The following is a 13,099-nucleotide window of genomic DNA, read 5'->3' as shown; positions in this document are numbered from 1 at the left end:
AGTGCCTATTCAAATGGACTAAAAGCGATGATAAACCAACTACAAAACAAAAACCATAAAAGTCTTTATCATTGAACAACAACACCGACTGATATTTCAGTGTCCCTCATTTCCTTAACTCTGACACTGCTCACAAAACAAAACTAAATGATCCACCCAGCTAAATGACCCTATTTGTTGCTCGCAATTAAATGTCCCTGGTAATGATTGTTATTAGCGGTGACGGTGCTTTATTTGTCACGCCGTAGGTATAAATAACTGCTGGGAAATCATCTCTCTTTTTGTCGACGCGAGACACAAGCTGGGTGTGATTGACGCTGCTAATCATTTTGCAGCTGTTTGCTCTCTTTACACATGCCACACACAGCAAGCAAGAGAAATGACGAGTCACAAATTTACGACTCGTCACAGCTAACGCTTTCTCGTCAGTGTCAGTGTTCGACGCTCTGATGCCTCTAAGCAACTTCTGCTGGTTCATGCAAATGTCATCCCGACTGCATTTGGTGATGTAGCGGATCGCTGCAAATATGCATCGGTGTGTCAAGTGCCGAGCCGAACTACGGTGGAATCTAGTTGAGCCAGCTAGTCCGATGAGCTGTGAAACAAATTCGTCACCGTCATCAAAATCTGTACGATGAGTTGTAAGCCGTCGGTGACTAGGCAGGGCCGCTTGTTCAGCTCACCGGTTTCTACAGCTGATCTCGAGCGTAGATCAATCAATCAGATTTGTCTAACTCAGCGGTCGGACAGCTTAGAAATCGTAGCCAAAAGATCCTCGCCCTCGCGGCCCTCCGTGATTCCCGATGGGAGGCATCAAACATCGGATGAAGTTGCTCGAAAACGTTGATTTAAGTTGTTAACAACATAATTATCGAGATTCGAATCGTATTGTAGAGTGATAGGAAATGTCGTGATGAACCCTCAATCTTTCTTCATCAAAACAGGCAAGTGGAGCGAAAAAACCCTTTATCGGTTTAATAATCGGAACAACAATACTGACGCAGTCTTAACCACAGTTTGGTAAAGACGTCAAATGTTGAGGTTAGGCATATTGTTTGGATCACTTTTGGGGCTATGCAATTGTATTCTTTGCTCTTTGTGAGGTATGCGTGTCTGACCTAAGTAGATGACAGGCTGAAATGGAATATCATGCGAGACTTTGACGCAACGGACGATCAATGGGCTTGTTTCATCAAAAGACGATCATGATGTTGGTAACGACAGAGAAAGTAACAGTTGTCGATTAATCCAGGGATCGATTCGTGATTGGCTTTATTTTTATGTTGGGAGTTGGCAAAGATCACTCATGCGAATTTTGATTCAAAGAGAACTGAACGGAGCTGAGTGTTGGTCTGATGGCCGACCTGCGCCGGTCCTCACACGACATGGCCGGGGCTCAAATCCCATCTAGACCGCCTTTCCGTTTGCAGGGCTGACTATTTTGCTACGAGTTAAAGTCACGTCACAGAAAGCCAGAAATAGCAGGCCGAGCCCTTTCAAGTTTGTAGCGCTAAGGGAGACGAAAAACAAAGCTGAGCTCATATCATTTTGTCATAAAATACCAACAATAATTGTAAGACAAGAGGTAAGATGGAAAGTTTAGCATAATGTGTTCCTTTGAATCGAAATTCATTGTCTGACCAAAGACATCTCCAACTTAGTGCAATAAATAAAAGTGCGATCAATTATTGCTCCACATTTGTGAAGGTGACTCAACGACACATCAAATTGATATCTTGCACTTCTTCCTGCGTGAGATAAATGCTCTAATTTCACTGTGCATCATTCGAGAAGGAATGAGTAAAACTTTGCCTTGCATAAACCTAACGTGAGCAGACAAGAATGAAAACATCTCACCGAAGGGTTTGGTACTATTTCCCTCCAACGAAGGTGTAGACGGGCAGAAAAGAACTGGATGGAAAATCAATAGAGGTGATTTTTATGCTTCAGAACACAGCAGAGTGGACGTTGATTTTGGATGGATCAGTCTCTTCCCTAGGAAAATCGTTCCCCATGTGTTGGTGCCACCGTTCCTCCAAGCAATCAGCGCATCTTTCTTGCCTTTTCTCAAACCACCCAACACGAGATGACGGTTTCGCCCACTGACACGACATTTGACCGGCACCGGCACAGAGTACCAGCGGTCGTCCGAGGAGTGTGAGAGCTAATGGGTGGGTGGGCTATGCTTTATTTGTAGCTGTTTTATGCTGGACATCAATTGTTGTCGACATTACCCGCGTCGGACGCTCTGGTCGGACTAGCGTTCGAATTGGGCCTTATCCTTGGAGCACATGTATCGCTCGAAAGTGCTTCCAGATGATCGGTCCGGTGTGGGCTATACTACACATGGAGTGACACACACACAGTCTAATGCTAGGTGCAGCGTGAGCTGGAAAACAAAATAGGAGAAGATATGAAAATTAACGGTAACGACGATGGTTTGGCCAAAATAAGAAGCGACACGTCAGAGTGGTGGGGTCATGCAAGAATAGCAAGGACGAAAAGGACATAATCTATTTTTCTTCACTCTGAGTTTGATTCATTAGCTGGTGGAGTCTTGTGTTTGGGGTAATCCGTCCGTTTGCTGGTTTTGGATGCAATTGTTTCTAGAAAAAAATCTGTTTATAAGTGTAACAAGTGTTGTTATCAATGTTGGCTATAATGTTTCGATATAGCCGCTGAAAAACAATGTAGATGCATTTCGACAATTTAATTGTGTTTTTATCTTGAGATCAAGGAATCAATTATGCATTTAAATTACTATTTTCATCTTAGTTAGATAGATCGGAAATGGCTTCCTGTTCAAAATCATTCATAGGATGGACGAGTTACAGACCTTTGATCATTTTTTTTTTCACTCTATTTCTCTTACAGGTGTCAGATACACTTACAGCCGGTTGCCAGAAAGACATTATTGAAAATAGTTTTGATGATTTGCAATTTAAGTGTGTTTTTAAGATGTGAATAAATGGTATTTAATTGGCAAATCAACAACGTTCAACACTTATCGGTACATTGAGTGCAGAGATGAGGTCTAAACAGCAGCCGCGACCATCTTATCGGTGGATCAACAACGACAATGGTAAGATTGAAGTCTTGTTGGGATCGGATATTTCATGGAAGAAAACATAATTACACTCGCACTTCTACAGTTTATAAAGCTACTCTTAAAAACATTCAAAAGAAGGTCGGAGCAAGTCAAATACCACACCGTTGACTTTATTATTAATTGATTCGTTAGCGTTAATAATTATGGTGTAAATAATGCACTATGTAGGCGTTATATTTGCCCTCCGTGAGTATGACGCTAATAAATAAAACCATTTCTTACGCGTATGGCATTTCTTTGCTTCTACCAAAGTGTCGGTAGAAAGATAAAGACTATTCCATGTACTCGTGCATGAGCCAGAAACGTTGAACCATATCATGAATGGTGGTAATTATGCAGGTGCGTTGGACTGTCGGGGCGGCAACTTGAAAACAGATCGAACGTTCGATGCATATGCGATACCGTTGCATCATAGTCACTCTCGCAGTAAGAGTGTGATATTTTCAGGTAGTCTTACAACTTCTTGCAGCGTCTCACCAGGGAGTCGCATCGATTATCAGTTGATGCGCCAGGCAAAAATACCAACCGTTGAATATGATTTTCTTGTGGCAATAATCTTTGTTTGAACTTTTGATAATGCCACAGTATTATGTTTCCGTTTTTATCAAATAAATCATTTTGAAAGCAAGTTTATAAATTTCTCTACAAACATTTTAGCTTTAAGCTTTAAGCTTTAAGAAATCATTTTAGAAAAAATCTTCTTACTTGTTTAGAGAAACAAATCATTATGGTACAGATAATTGTTTTCCTTGATACAAAATCACAAGCCGTCTCAAAATACCCGATTTGATGTGTTCAGTGTTCTCATGTGGCGAAACGAAGCGAATCACTGACATAGGGTGCACCAGCCAGGGTACACATTTTTACGATTTATGTGTTTAATAAAATTAATAAACGCCACATCGCTCCGTGTATCGGCGAACGGAAAGCGGTCTGATGAGTGAAAAGTCGATGTAAAGGATGCTCAACTGGGTTCTTGCTTCGTATACCTTCACGAACATTTATTTTAGGTTTGTGACCTTACTGGCAGCTCGCTTTCGTTGATGCATTGGTTATTGTACGAGCGCACTGTAGAGGAGGCGCTGGAAACGTGTGGTGGTAGCAGTATTAAAAATGGTCTCCCGTTGTCTAGCAAGTACAGGACGCTGTGCCCGGACCGTTATCAAGTCTCATAATTTTAATCTATAAATTATTGCTTGGGTAACAAAACAGCTCATAAATCACATCTCAATCAGCTTCTTCTGTTCATTCATTCTTAAATGTGCGGAATGCCACATCGCTGGAGCACTGACTTAAAACGCGTTTCATTAGGAGTTTTCTGCGTGATTTCGTCATTGAATTTAAACATTCGGGTTGGCATGTGTGTGAGAGGTAGCTTAGGCTTCGCTTTATTTTACAACAATCTATTTTCCAGAAGCATGTTGATGGACGGACTTGCGATGTGTTCACTCTGGACCAAAGATACAAATTTCATGTTTTTGAGTATGTCAACCTGTTACCCAGCATTTTTGAAACTGAAAAAGATTTGTTTTTGACAGCACTAAAACTGGTATTGAATTTCATTCATCTGCGCCATCAAGAGTGTACAGATGGACTTATAACCACAGACTGCTTATGCCATGTGTGGGGGATAAGTATCCTTGAGAATAAAGGAGAAGGATGAATCTGGAAATTTATTGTTCCAGATAAGATAGGAAATGTCTAACGAAGTTCATGAAGCTTGTTTGAAAAAAACAAACCGTGCAAGAAAAAGTCAGGTGATATTTATTGAATGATGTGATATAAGCCCATTTAATTCAAAAATATCAAATATTTCAAGATTTCAAGCAAGCAAAACCACATAAGGTTTAAAAAACCTTCTTGAATTCATCATTTCATTGAATTCTTAAACTTCTCTCGAATTGCTTTATTGTGGAACATATTGACACCGTGTGATTTTTTTTTTTAAGTGTTTGCTAAATACCGAATGAATAAAATTATACAATGAGCCAACTATCTTAAATGTCACTCTCAAGTCGGAACTTATCAAAACACAGTACTAGTACATCAACCTCAGGTGACATGTTTATGATCACCGTCGACGAGCCGCGGGTTGACACCAGCAACAAGGGATCTGCTCTTTCTGTTATCCCTTTTCTGGCTTGATGTGTCTTGTTCGATGTGTCAGGCCGGACGTAATTTATTACTTCCAGATAAAACTTTATTGAAACTCAAGCGGAATCGCTCTTCTTTCCGGCGCAGTTCTAACAGTGTTACCATGTTGGGTCTGAGAGACGATCGATTTCCAGACCAAAAAGACCGTCATGAATCCATCAAACACGTTTGGTTTGAAATGTGAAATAAGACGATTGGAAATCGGTATTCAACATTTGGGCATCGATTAAAACAGAAGAACTTGAGCTTACCTGAAATGATCGCTATGCTTGAAATGCCAGAAAATATACTACATTTTGGTTTGGAGTGACCAACCAACCGTCAAGGCATGTCTTCCTACTTCCATGTGTGATCTTGCCCGTCACATGTGTAAGTGAGTGTAGATAGATATTTTTCATTCGATAACTCTTCTAGATTAGAGAGAACGGGTAACAAATAATCAGATCTTTCTTTAATTTAGGTCACCAACTTCAACTCTTTAATAGGAAAACAATTTCATTTTATTTTATTGAAGCTCTCTATCTCATCGCAAAAAGTTGTCTATGAAATCCTATCGGCCAGCGAACGAGCATAAAGAGGTTTATCAAAATTCATGGTGTCGTTATCGAGGGACCACTGACGGTGGAAACCTTAACCAGCCGTAATATCCCCTGCACTGCACGATACAGCATTGATGTTGATTTATGAAGATTCATTTTCCGGAAATCGGCTCGCGCTGCGCTGGCCATCAGTTACGTACAGCTACTCATGGCTCACGGTACGCTCTTTCTTGAAACGATGGCGGTGCTCACATCGGGACGCCCTGCCTCCCAGCCATGCCCTCATTCAACCTGGTACCGGTGGCTTTGGTTTTATGTAAAAGTGTTGAAGAAATGGAACCATCAACGGGAAGCAGCCGTGAGTACCGGAGGAAAAAAGAGTTATTAAATGTGCAAAAGGTTGGGCCCATAAATTACTCTTCTTCCGTCCACCATAACGCTTGTGGGCCCGATCTGGAGACCCGATCCAGACGTCCCGTCGCGCATCACTCACTTGCGAGGTACACGAGCTGTACAAGCACGTACACGATTGGCCAAAAAGAATCACCCGCAGTTAGGTGTGGAACGCCCCAGTGCCATGTCCCTCCTGCAGCCCGACCGTGTGCTGTCCCGTAGCATCCACAGAAGCCCTGGCGATGGACAGAGTGGCCGACGAAGGTCCATTTTCACTCGAAGCGTCTCGCTGTGCGATGGCGCGTGGGGCGGTGTGTGAGGAGCGGTGTAATTTTTTAAACGATTTGAACATTTCTTGATTATTCTTCAGTTATTGATTAATTGGAGCTTGCCAACGCGTTGAAATATGGTGCATCGTTTCGTTGGTTCTCACCCTGTTTCGCTTAGGTGCATGCTGGAACTGTTCGAACGGACGAACGCGTTTCAGAGAGTGCATTCGGTGCTATCGGTTGATCGTTGCATGCAGTCGTTGGCACGAAGGCATAACGCCTCCATCTCGCTTTACATAGCTGCTCAAGGCAACTTCCTTCCGTTGGCTACCACCTGGTAAGCGAGGCGACGTGCAAAAAGACCGGTTTCGTCAGGCCGATCGGTTTGTCGCCATGACTGACGCCCTGGAAGCAAGGGACATTTGACCGTTTACTGTAGGTGCTGGTCACATCGGGTATGGGGAGTTAGCTGATGTCACACGAGTGATTAAATTGTCCTGAGTAGAAGCCTAGATAAATCATAGAAAAATGTTCGAATTTATACTGTTCCGGTGCTACGAAAATGATTCCCTTATTAAACAACATCAAGTGTTACAATTAGGTATCAAGCACCAGAATAGTTTGAATATTTACATTAAAATACACACTTTTCATAGTCTGAATGATTCGCTCGTGTTTGAGGTAAATGAATTAAGATCCAAGCGTTCTTACAACTCGTGTTCATCATTGTCATTGCGTTTGGTTGCAATCAGCCCGCCAGATCGCCATACCCATCCACACGCAAAGATGCGAAGCAACATGAGAGACAGAAAACACCGATATGAGTTATGTGAATTTAAACAATATAAAGGTACTGATTATTTGATTTATAGCCGTGCACTACCCCACGGCTTGTTCGGATATCCGCCTGTGAGCAGGTTCGATACAACCGATGGACGAGTCTGAGGAGTGCAGGGATGAAGTTCTTAACATCAGCAGCCGCATCAAGCCAGCGTTTCATATCAATGGACTTTGGGCCACTGCTGGCGGGATTTTCAATCTACAGCGGCCAATGCTGGACTGTGGGAAACGTTCAGAAGGCGGTGAAAGTGAGGAGGCAAGATCAAAGGTCGGAAAGATGATTTGGTAGGGAGCTCTTTCTCTCCTTCTGCTGGTCCTTCCTTCTCCTTATTTCTTATGACTGAAGATGTTAAAGAAGGAACTAATATGAACATCTCTTCACTGTGTTTCAAACTTTATTCTTATTATATTTTCTACGCATGAACACTTCCAGGTTTTTTTATGCATTTAATGTTTGCTTAATTCTCGCGAACACCAACTGCAATAAACGCTTTCAGAATTATAGGCTCAAACATTTAGTTCACTCGCAAAGATCATCATCTAGTGACGGGTGTGAGGTATGGCCAGAAATATATTGTATTACTCGTCCTGCTCACTCGATCATACTTTTATAACGACAATCCAGCTTCGGAGAAGTTGTTTATCGACATCGATGCTACGAAAGGTAACGATGGATAGCAGAAGGATGGCTGAAGTGTGCGTATTATTAACTCATATCGCTGGAAATAGACTTTAATTAATAGCGATAATTTATCTTCTCACCCATGTGCGCAAGGAGGCAAGAGAAAAAATGGAAGGACGGTCGAAGCGTTCTTTGTCGCGTACCTACATTCACGGTGCGGCGTATGTTGCTGAAGAACTCCTACGGATCCAGACGAGCAGAAAAAAGGGAATGAAATAAGTCACGAAGAACGACCCGTGTATTGATAGAAAATTGACTTTCCCGTGAACACACACATTGGTAAAGGTTGCACCCTACAGCAGTTCCTGTTAAATCCATCGTGGACTCTGTAATCGCTTTTTGACTCGTCCATCTTGTGAAACAACCTATCCTGTTTAAGAACGAAGCCTTTTTTATGCCAGTCGTCAGTCATTATTCAAGTCATTGACACGATCATTCGTTTGGTTCGATGGCGGCCATGTTTTCACCCTTGGATGTAACTCGCCCTGAACTGAGGAGAGTCCAAAAGATTTGCTTCTTGCTTATGAATCAATTGCATCAATTCCACGCAGCACAAATGCTTCTTCACGATCGCTGTTTCGTGTTGGACGCAGATGATCATCGCAGATGGTTTGATGCGAGCGATGCAAGTCGTCGGAACCTTTCCAATATCACGAGCAGTATATTGAATGAGACAAATGGGCCATTTTGTTCGAAAAAATTATGGAACTAAAATCTTGAATATTGTAGTCCCAGGGAACATTTCAGTTCATATAATTATCTTCATACGAAATGAAATAAACAGATTGTTTATGAGAAGAAGTATTGAATGACACCTAAAGAACATTTTTTACAAATGTCAAAATCTTACAAAGTAAATTCTCCTTAAGTTACCGATGCTTTCCTTTTTTATCTCCTTTATCCTTAAAGAGTCATCCTTGATGCAAGAATCAATCAAACCAGGAAGAGTGTGGATAGTAATCGATAATGTCTGGCTTCTCATACCAAGCTGAAAAATGCTGCTTCCAATGATTCCAACACATGCAATCATTTCTTGGTCACTCTGAAAAATCACCTCATCATCCTTGCAATTTTTCATTTGATGCAATCGATTTTTGAGAGAGTGTCACTAGTGATGTAGGTATTGAAGAGGAAAATTGGGAGCAGTTTAACTATTCATGAAATTTTGTTGACAATTGACGATAGGAACCACATTGCTCTTAGTTTCCTCGACTCAACATTTACATGTGAACATGAGACTCAAACATACACATTCCACCAACCGAAAATCAAATAGCTACCTCAAAAGAACTGTCGCCAATATGGCACTATCTCTCAAAGGTAAAATTAAACATCAAGAAAATTAGAGAAACAGTTTTGATTGATTTGCTTCTACTGTCATGCCCGAGCTTCGACGGTCTGATTCCCCTTTTCACCGCTTTCTGTATATGTGTTTCAATGAGCTCATTCGTCAACGCTCCCCAAAGACTCGCTCCAAACGGACGAGATGCTTCGATGCCTGGTTCCCCACCAACACCTCCTAGGCAGATGGAAGAAATGAAGGACCGGCTCGAAAGACACATAACGACCAAAACTCCAGCTCCCACAAATGCAATCGATGATGGACGAATAAAGTTTTCCCGGGGCCGGAAAAGCTGTGGAACGGTGGCACAGCAAACGGACAAGCAGGACGGTGACGAATGGAGAAACCATTCGCATGATGAATGCCACGGTTCGTCTCGTCATCAGCGAGCCAGAGTGTAAACGACGGGAAAATAACTAGACCATAATATTTAATATGACGAAAACATCGCTACCGTGCGTGACTGGATGATGCTGGCGCTGCTGGACCTGGAGGTGATGGATGCCGGCTGAATGAGTGATTTCGGGGACGAAACGTCGCCTTCGCTTCGGCTGCTGTTGCGCTTTGGGATTGATGGATGAAAGGGACCAGAAATCCTGGACCCGCACATCTTTCCTCACGATGGCACCCATAACTCATCTCATCATCCCATTCCGCTGGGAGTGAACTCCGTCCGGGGCCATTTGAACTACTCTCCTCGGTCAGAGATGAGCAATTTTTTTATCCGTTTCAACTGTGCTGCCTGGTTTTTTAGTTCATCGAAGGCGGTTTAAGATATTAACATTTTATAGTTATTGCACACAGTAGTGCAAGATTGACAATGATCAATTGAGCTAAGATTTGTGTTACTTATGCCATTCCAATTTGGATTGACTGGAGTCACGAAGGTTCAACTTCCCTGAATTGTAGTGTAAATAACAGCGTTCAAAACACGGCAACTGATGGTAACATCAAATCACATTTTGCACTGAAGATGACGGAAGAAGCGATATTTGTGATAAGACGTCGGAAAGGTGTCTTCCACAGCGCAACGGCACAGTAGTCGCCGTGCAGGATTCTGGCTTTTAGGTTTTAAGTGTTAAGTTGAAGTTGATCTTAAAGTTTGTTTATATGTCATTCACTGAATCGATTGCTGGAAATATTAAATAGTTTTTTTTAATGGTCATTCGGTTTATTTAACGAAAATTTAGGCCAATATATTTTTGACGGATTAACAAGTATTATAAATATTTTTTCCTTTGTCCAGTCTACGTCATCCTCAAACCGAGTGGACGTAAGACTGAAGGGAAAACTTTCAAGTTCCAGACGAAATGAGTGGCCTGGGGATTGAAAGTTAGCAATCCGGGAACCGTTTCTGACTGTCTTTGGTCTGCAGGGCCACCTCCTGCTCGGGACGGTGGACACCAACTACATAGTGTTCCGGGCTGCCCGAGGGAGAGCTAAAAGCACAGGAAAGTACAAAACGTGATACCTACTAGCAAAACTTCAACGCTCGTCCATCCCAGCGAACGCGGGCAGTACGATGCAAGGTCACCAGGGAGGGACCATCGCCTGTGCAGCCGACGCCTTTGCCCGGGACTGGCACGATGGCAATGATGATTCATGATTGATGTGAGGTGAAAGAAGACAGATTATTATACATTTTCACCATCCCGTGCGACCAGTGTGATTCACCCGCCCTCAGCTGGCCATAAGCTTTCAGTTCGCTCCGTAGTGTCACTGTGTTTCTTGCCATTTCTCTTGGACAGCATTTGCCACCGCTGCTGTCCTCTCGTCGTGCTGGTGAGCTTCCTTGTGTGGAGGAAGTGTGTTTTCTTGTTACTGGTCCGTGGCAAAGATTTCCTTCGGCTCCTGCCGTATACAGTGCGCCTTCGTCTTCGCCAGGCAGTCACCGTTGATATATAGTCGGATGACCATGATGATGCTGATAATGATGATGTGAAGAGTAAGGCAAGGTGGGAAAAATGATGGCGCAAGTTCGACAGAGGCGAACACCATCCGAGCTAGATGGAAACCTTTCACGTAGCTGTTCGGTGAAGAAATGTTGCACATTTTTCCTTTCCCCTTCGCTAACTACACCATCGTCCTTCGGCCCCGTTCCCGCCTGTTGTCCGAAAGAGATCCAAATGTATCCGTCCATCACACACACACACACAGGCACATACACACCCAGAGCGCTTGTTTTACGAAGAAATCATGCAATACTTCGAAGGCCAAAGTGAAACTAGCACTATTGAGATGGGCAATTGGAGGACGGCAGGAGCTTAAATCATCATGGTCAGTACAGTACGAATGAACCATTCGTCATAACGTAAGTCTGGATGATGAGATACAGAATTTGATGGAGCGTAAGACAGTGACCGAGCACGAAATAGTTGAGTTCTGACAAAGCATGTACAGCATGATGGATGCAGGAGCCGTTGTTTAAATACGCTGGTTTTGTGCTAAATTGGGAGCACCATTTAGCTCTCGGTAATAATTACTAGCCCAAGAGCAACGATACTGAACATGCTTTACTGGAACTTAAATTATCGTTTACTTTAATGCCGTGCTTGTAAACTGTGTGTTTTATGGTAAAAGTTTTTCATATTTAAATTTCATTAACCTCCAATCGAAAATCTATTGATTTTTATGTAGGAAGAAGTAAGCGGCAACATTTGTGCACATACTGCAAGAGGCTTGCGAAGGCAAAAAAAAGAACCGCTACACAGATTACACACATTATTTATATCTGCCATGCATTTATTACATTCGCTTTCTATACCCATTACGGTAAATAATGAACACCATATCCTTCATCAGCGATGCCTGTGTCCCTGTCGCTAGCCACTAAGCACGCTAGTGAACCAAAACGCTGTTAGTGCTGGGTGCATGGATACACTTTTTTATCCTTCTTCGGGTTGAAAGGGATGGGAACGGTAAGCTGGGCGTAATATAAATGACGGTGGGTCTTCCGGTTATATTGACTGCTAGCCTTTGCCATGACCGAGGCGACACATTGCTTTTCATTTGTTCTCCGGTTTGGTTGAGCGTTGAGTGAAGGCGATGCTGCTGTCCAGCGGGTTGACATGTTCTTTGTCACGAAGGGAACAAAGTGAACTGTGCAATCATTCAATCTATTGCAGCATAGTCTTTGCGCGACACCAGGATGCATTCGTTGTCAGTCTTTCGTGACTGTACAAACACGGTAGAACACAACGGGATAATACTGATATTTTTCAGCATCAACTTTTAAGATAAAACTTTTTAATGGTATAAGTCAGATGGACAATAAAAGATGACAGTAAGATATCGAAATTACGACAAAATACATCGGAACAAAGGTGGAAAGCAAAAATCGATACATAGACCTCCTTTCTCACACACATTTTTCAAAACAAAACAAAAAATTCACTGACAGGTGTCAATCATGATTTCCAAACTCGCCAGCAACAAGCAACGGTACTATTTATGTCACTCGCCGCGCCTGCCACCCGATGACACCCACAATTGGATTAAACGGTTTTGTCGCCTGTCAAAAACAGGCGGAAATGATTAGATTAGATGGCACTGAATCGGCGCCGGACCAACGACTCGGCACGGTCGACAAGTTGTTGACAGGCCAACAATCCAGCCAGCATGCTTAATATTACATTCCTAATATACCTTGTGATGTGTGAGCGTTTTTTCTTCTTTCATATAGGGAGAAAAATGGTTTAATACATTGGAGACGTTTAGCAAAGCTAAGGAAAGCATTTGCACAACAATTGAAAGCTATTTTTATCTTTTGTA

General features: G+C 42.5%; 1 protein-coding gene across 1 annotated transcript in view; it reads left to right on the top strand.

Annotated features, from left to right (window-relative positions):
* Positions 1 to 13,099, top strand: part of LOC118509321 (protein tiptop) — a 155,768-nt gene that overhangs the window by 16,946 nt on the left and 125,723 nt on the right. The window contains exon 3 of the mRNA XM_036049784.1: positions 2,875 to 3,082. Within this exon, the coding sequence (XP_035905677.1) occupies positions 3,028 to 3,082 (55 nt within the window). The 5' untranslated portion in view covers positions 2,875 to 3,027. The remainder of the gene's footprint in view (positions 1 to 2,874; positions 3,083 to 13,099) is intronic.

Source organism: Anopheles stephensi, chromosome 3, assembly GCF_013141755.1.
Source record: "Anopheles stephensi strain Indian chromosome 3, UCI_ANSTEP_V1.0, whole genome shotgun sequence".
Taxonomy (NCBI): Eukaryota; Metazoa; Arthropoda; class Insecta; order Diptera; family Culicidae; genus Anopheles; species Anopheles stephensi.
The sequence above is the reverse complement of the archived record's forward strand: the minus strand, read 5'-3'. Positions and strand labels throughout refer to the sequence as shown.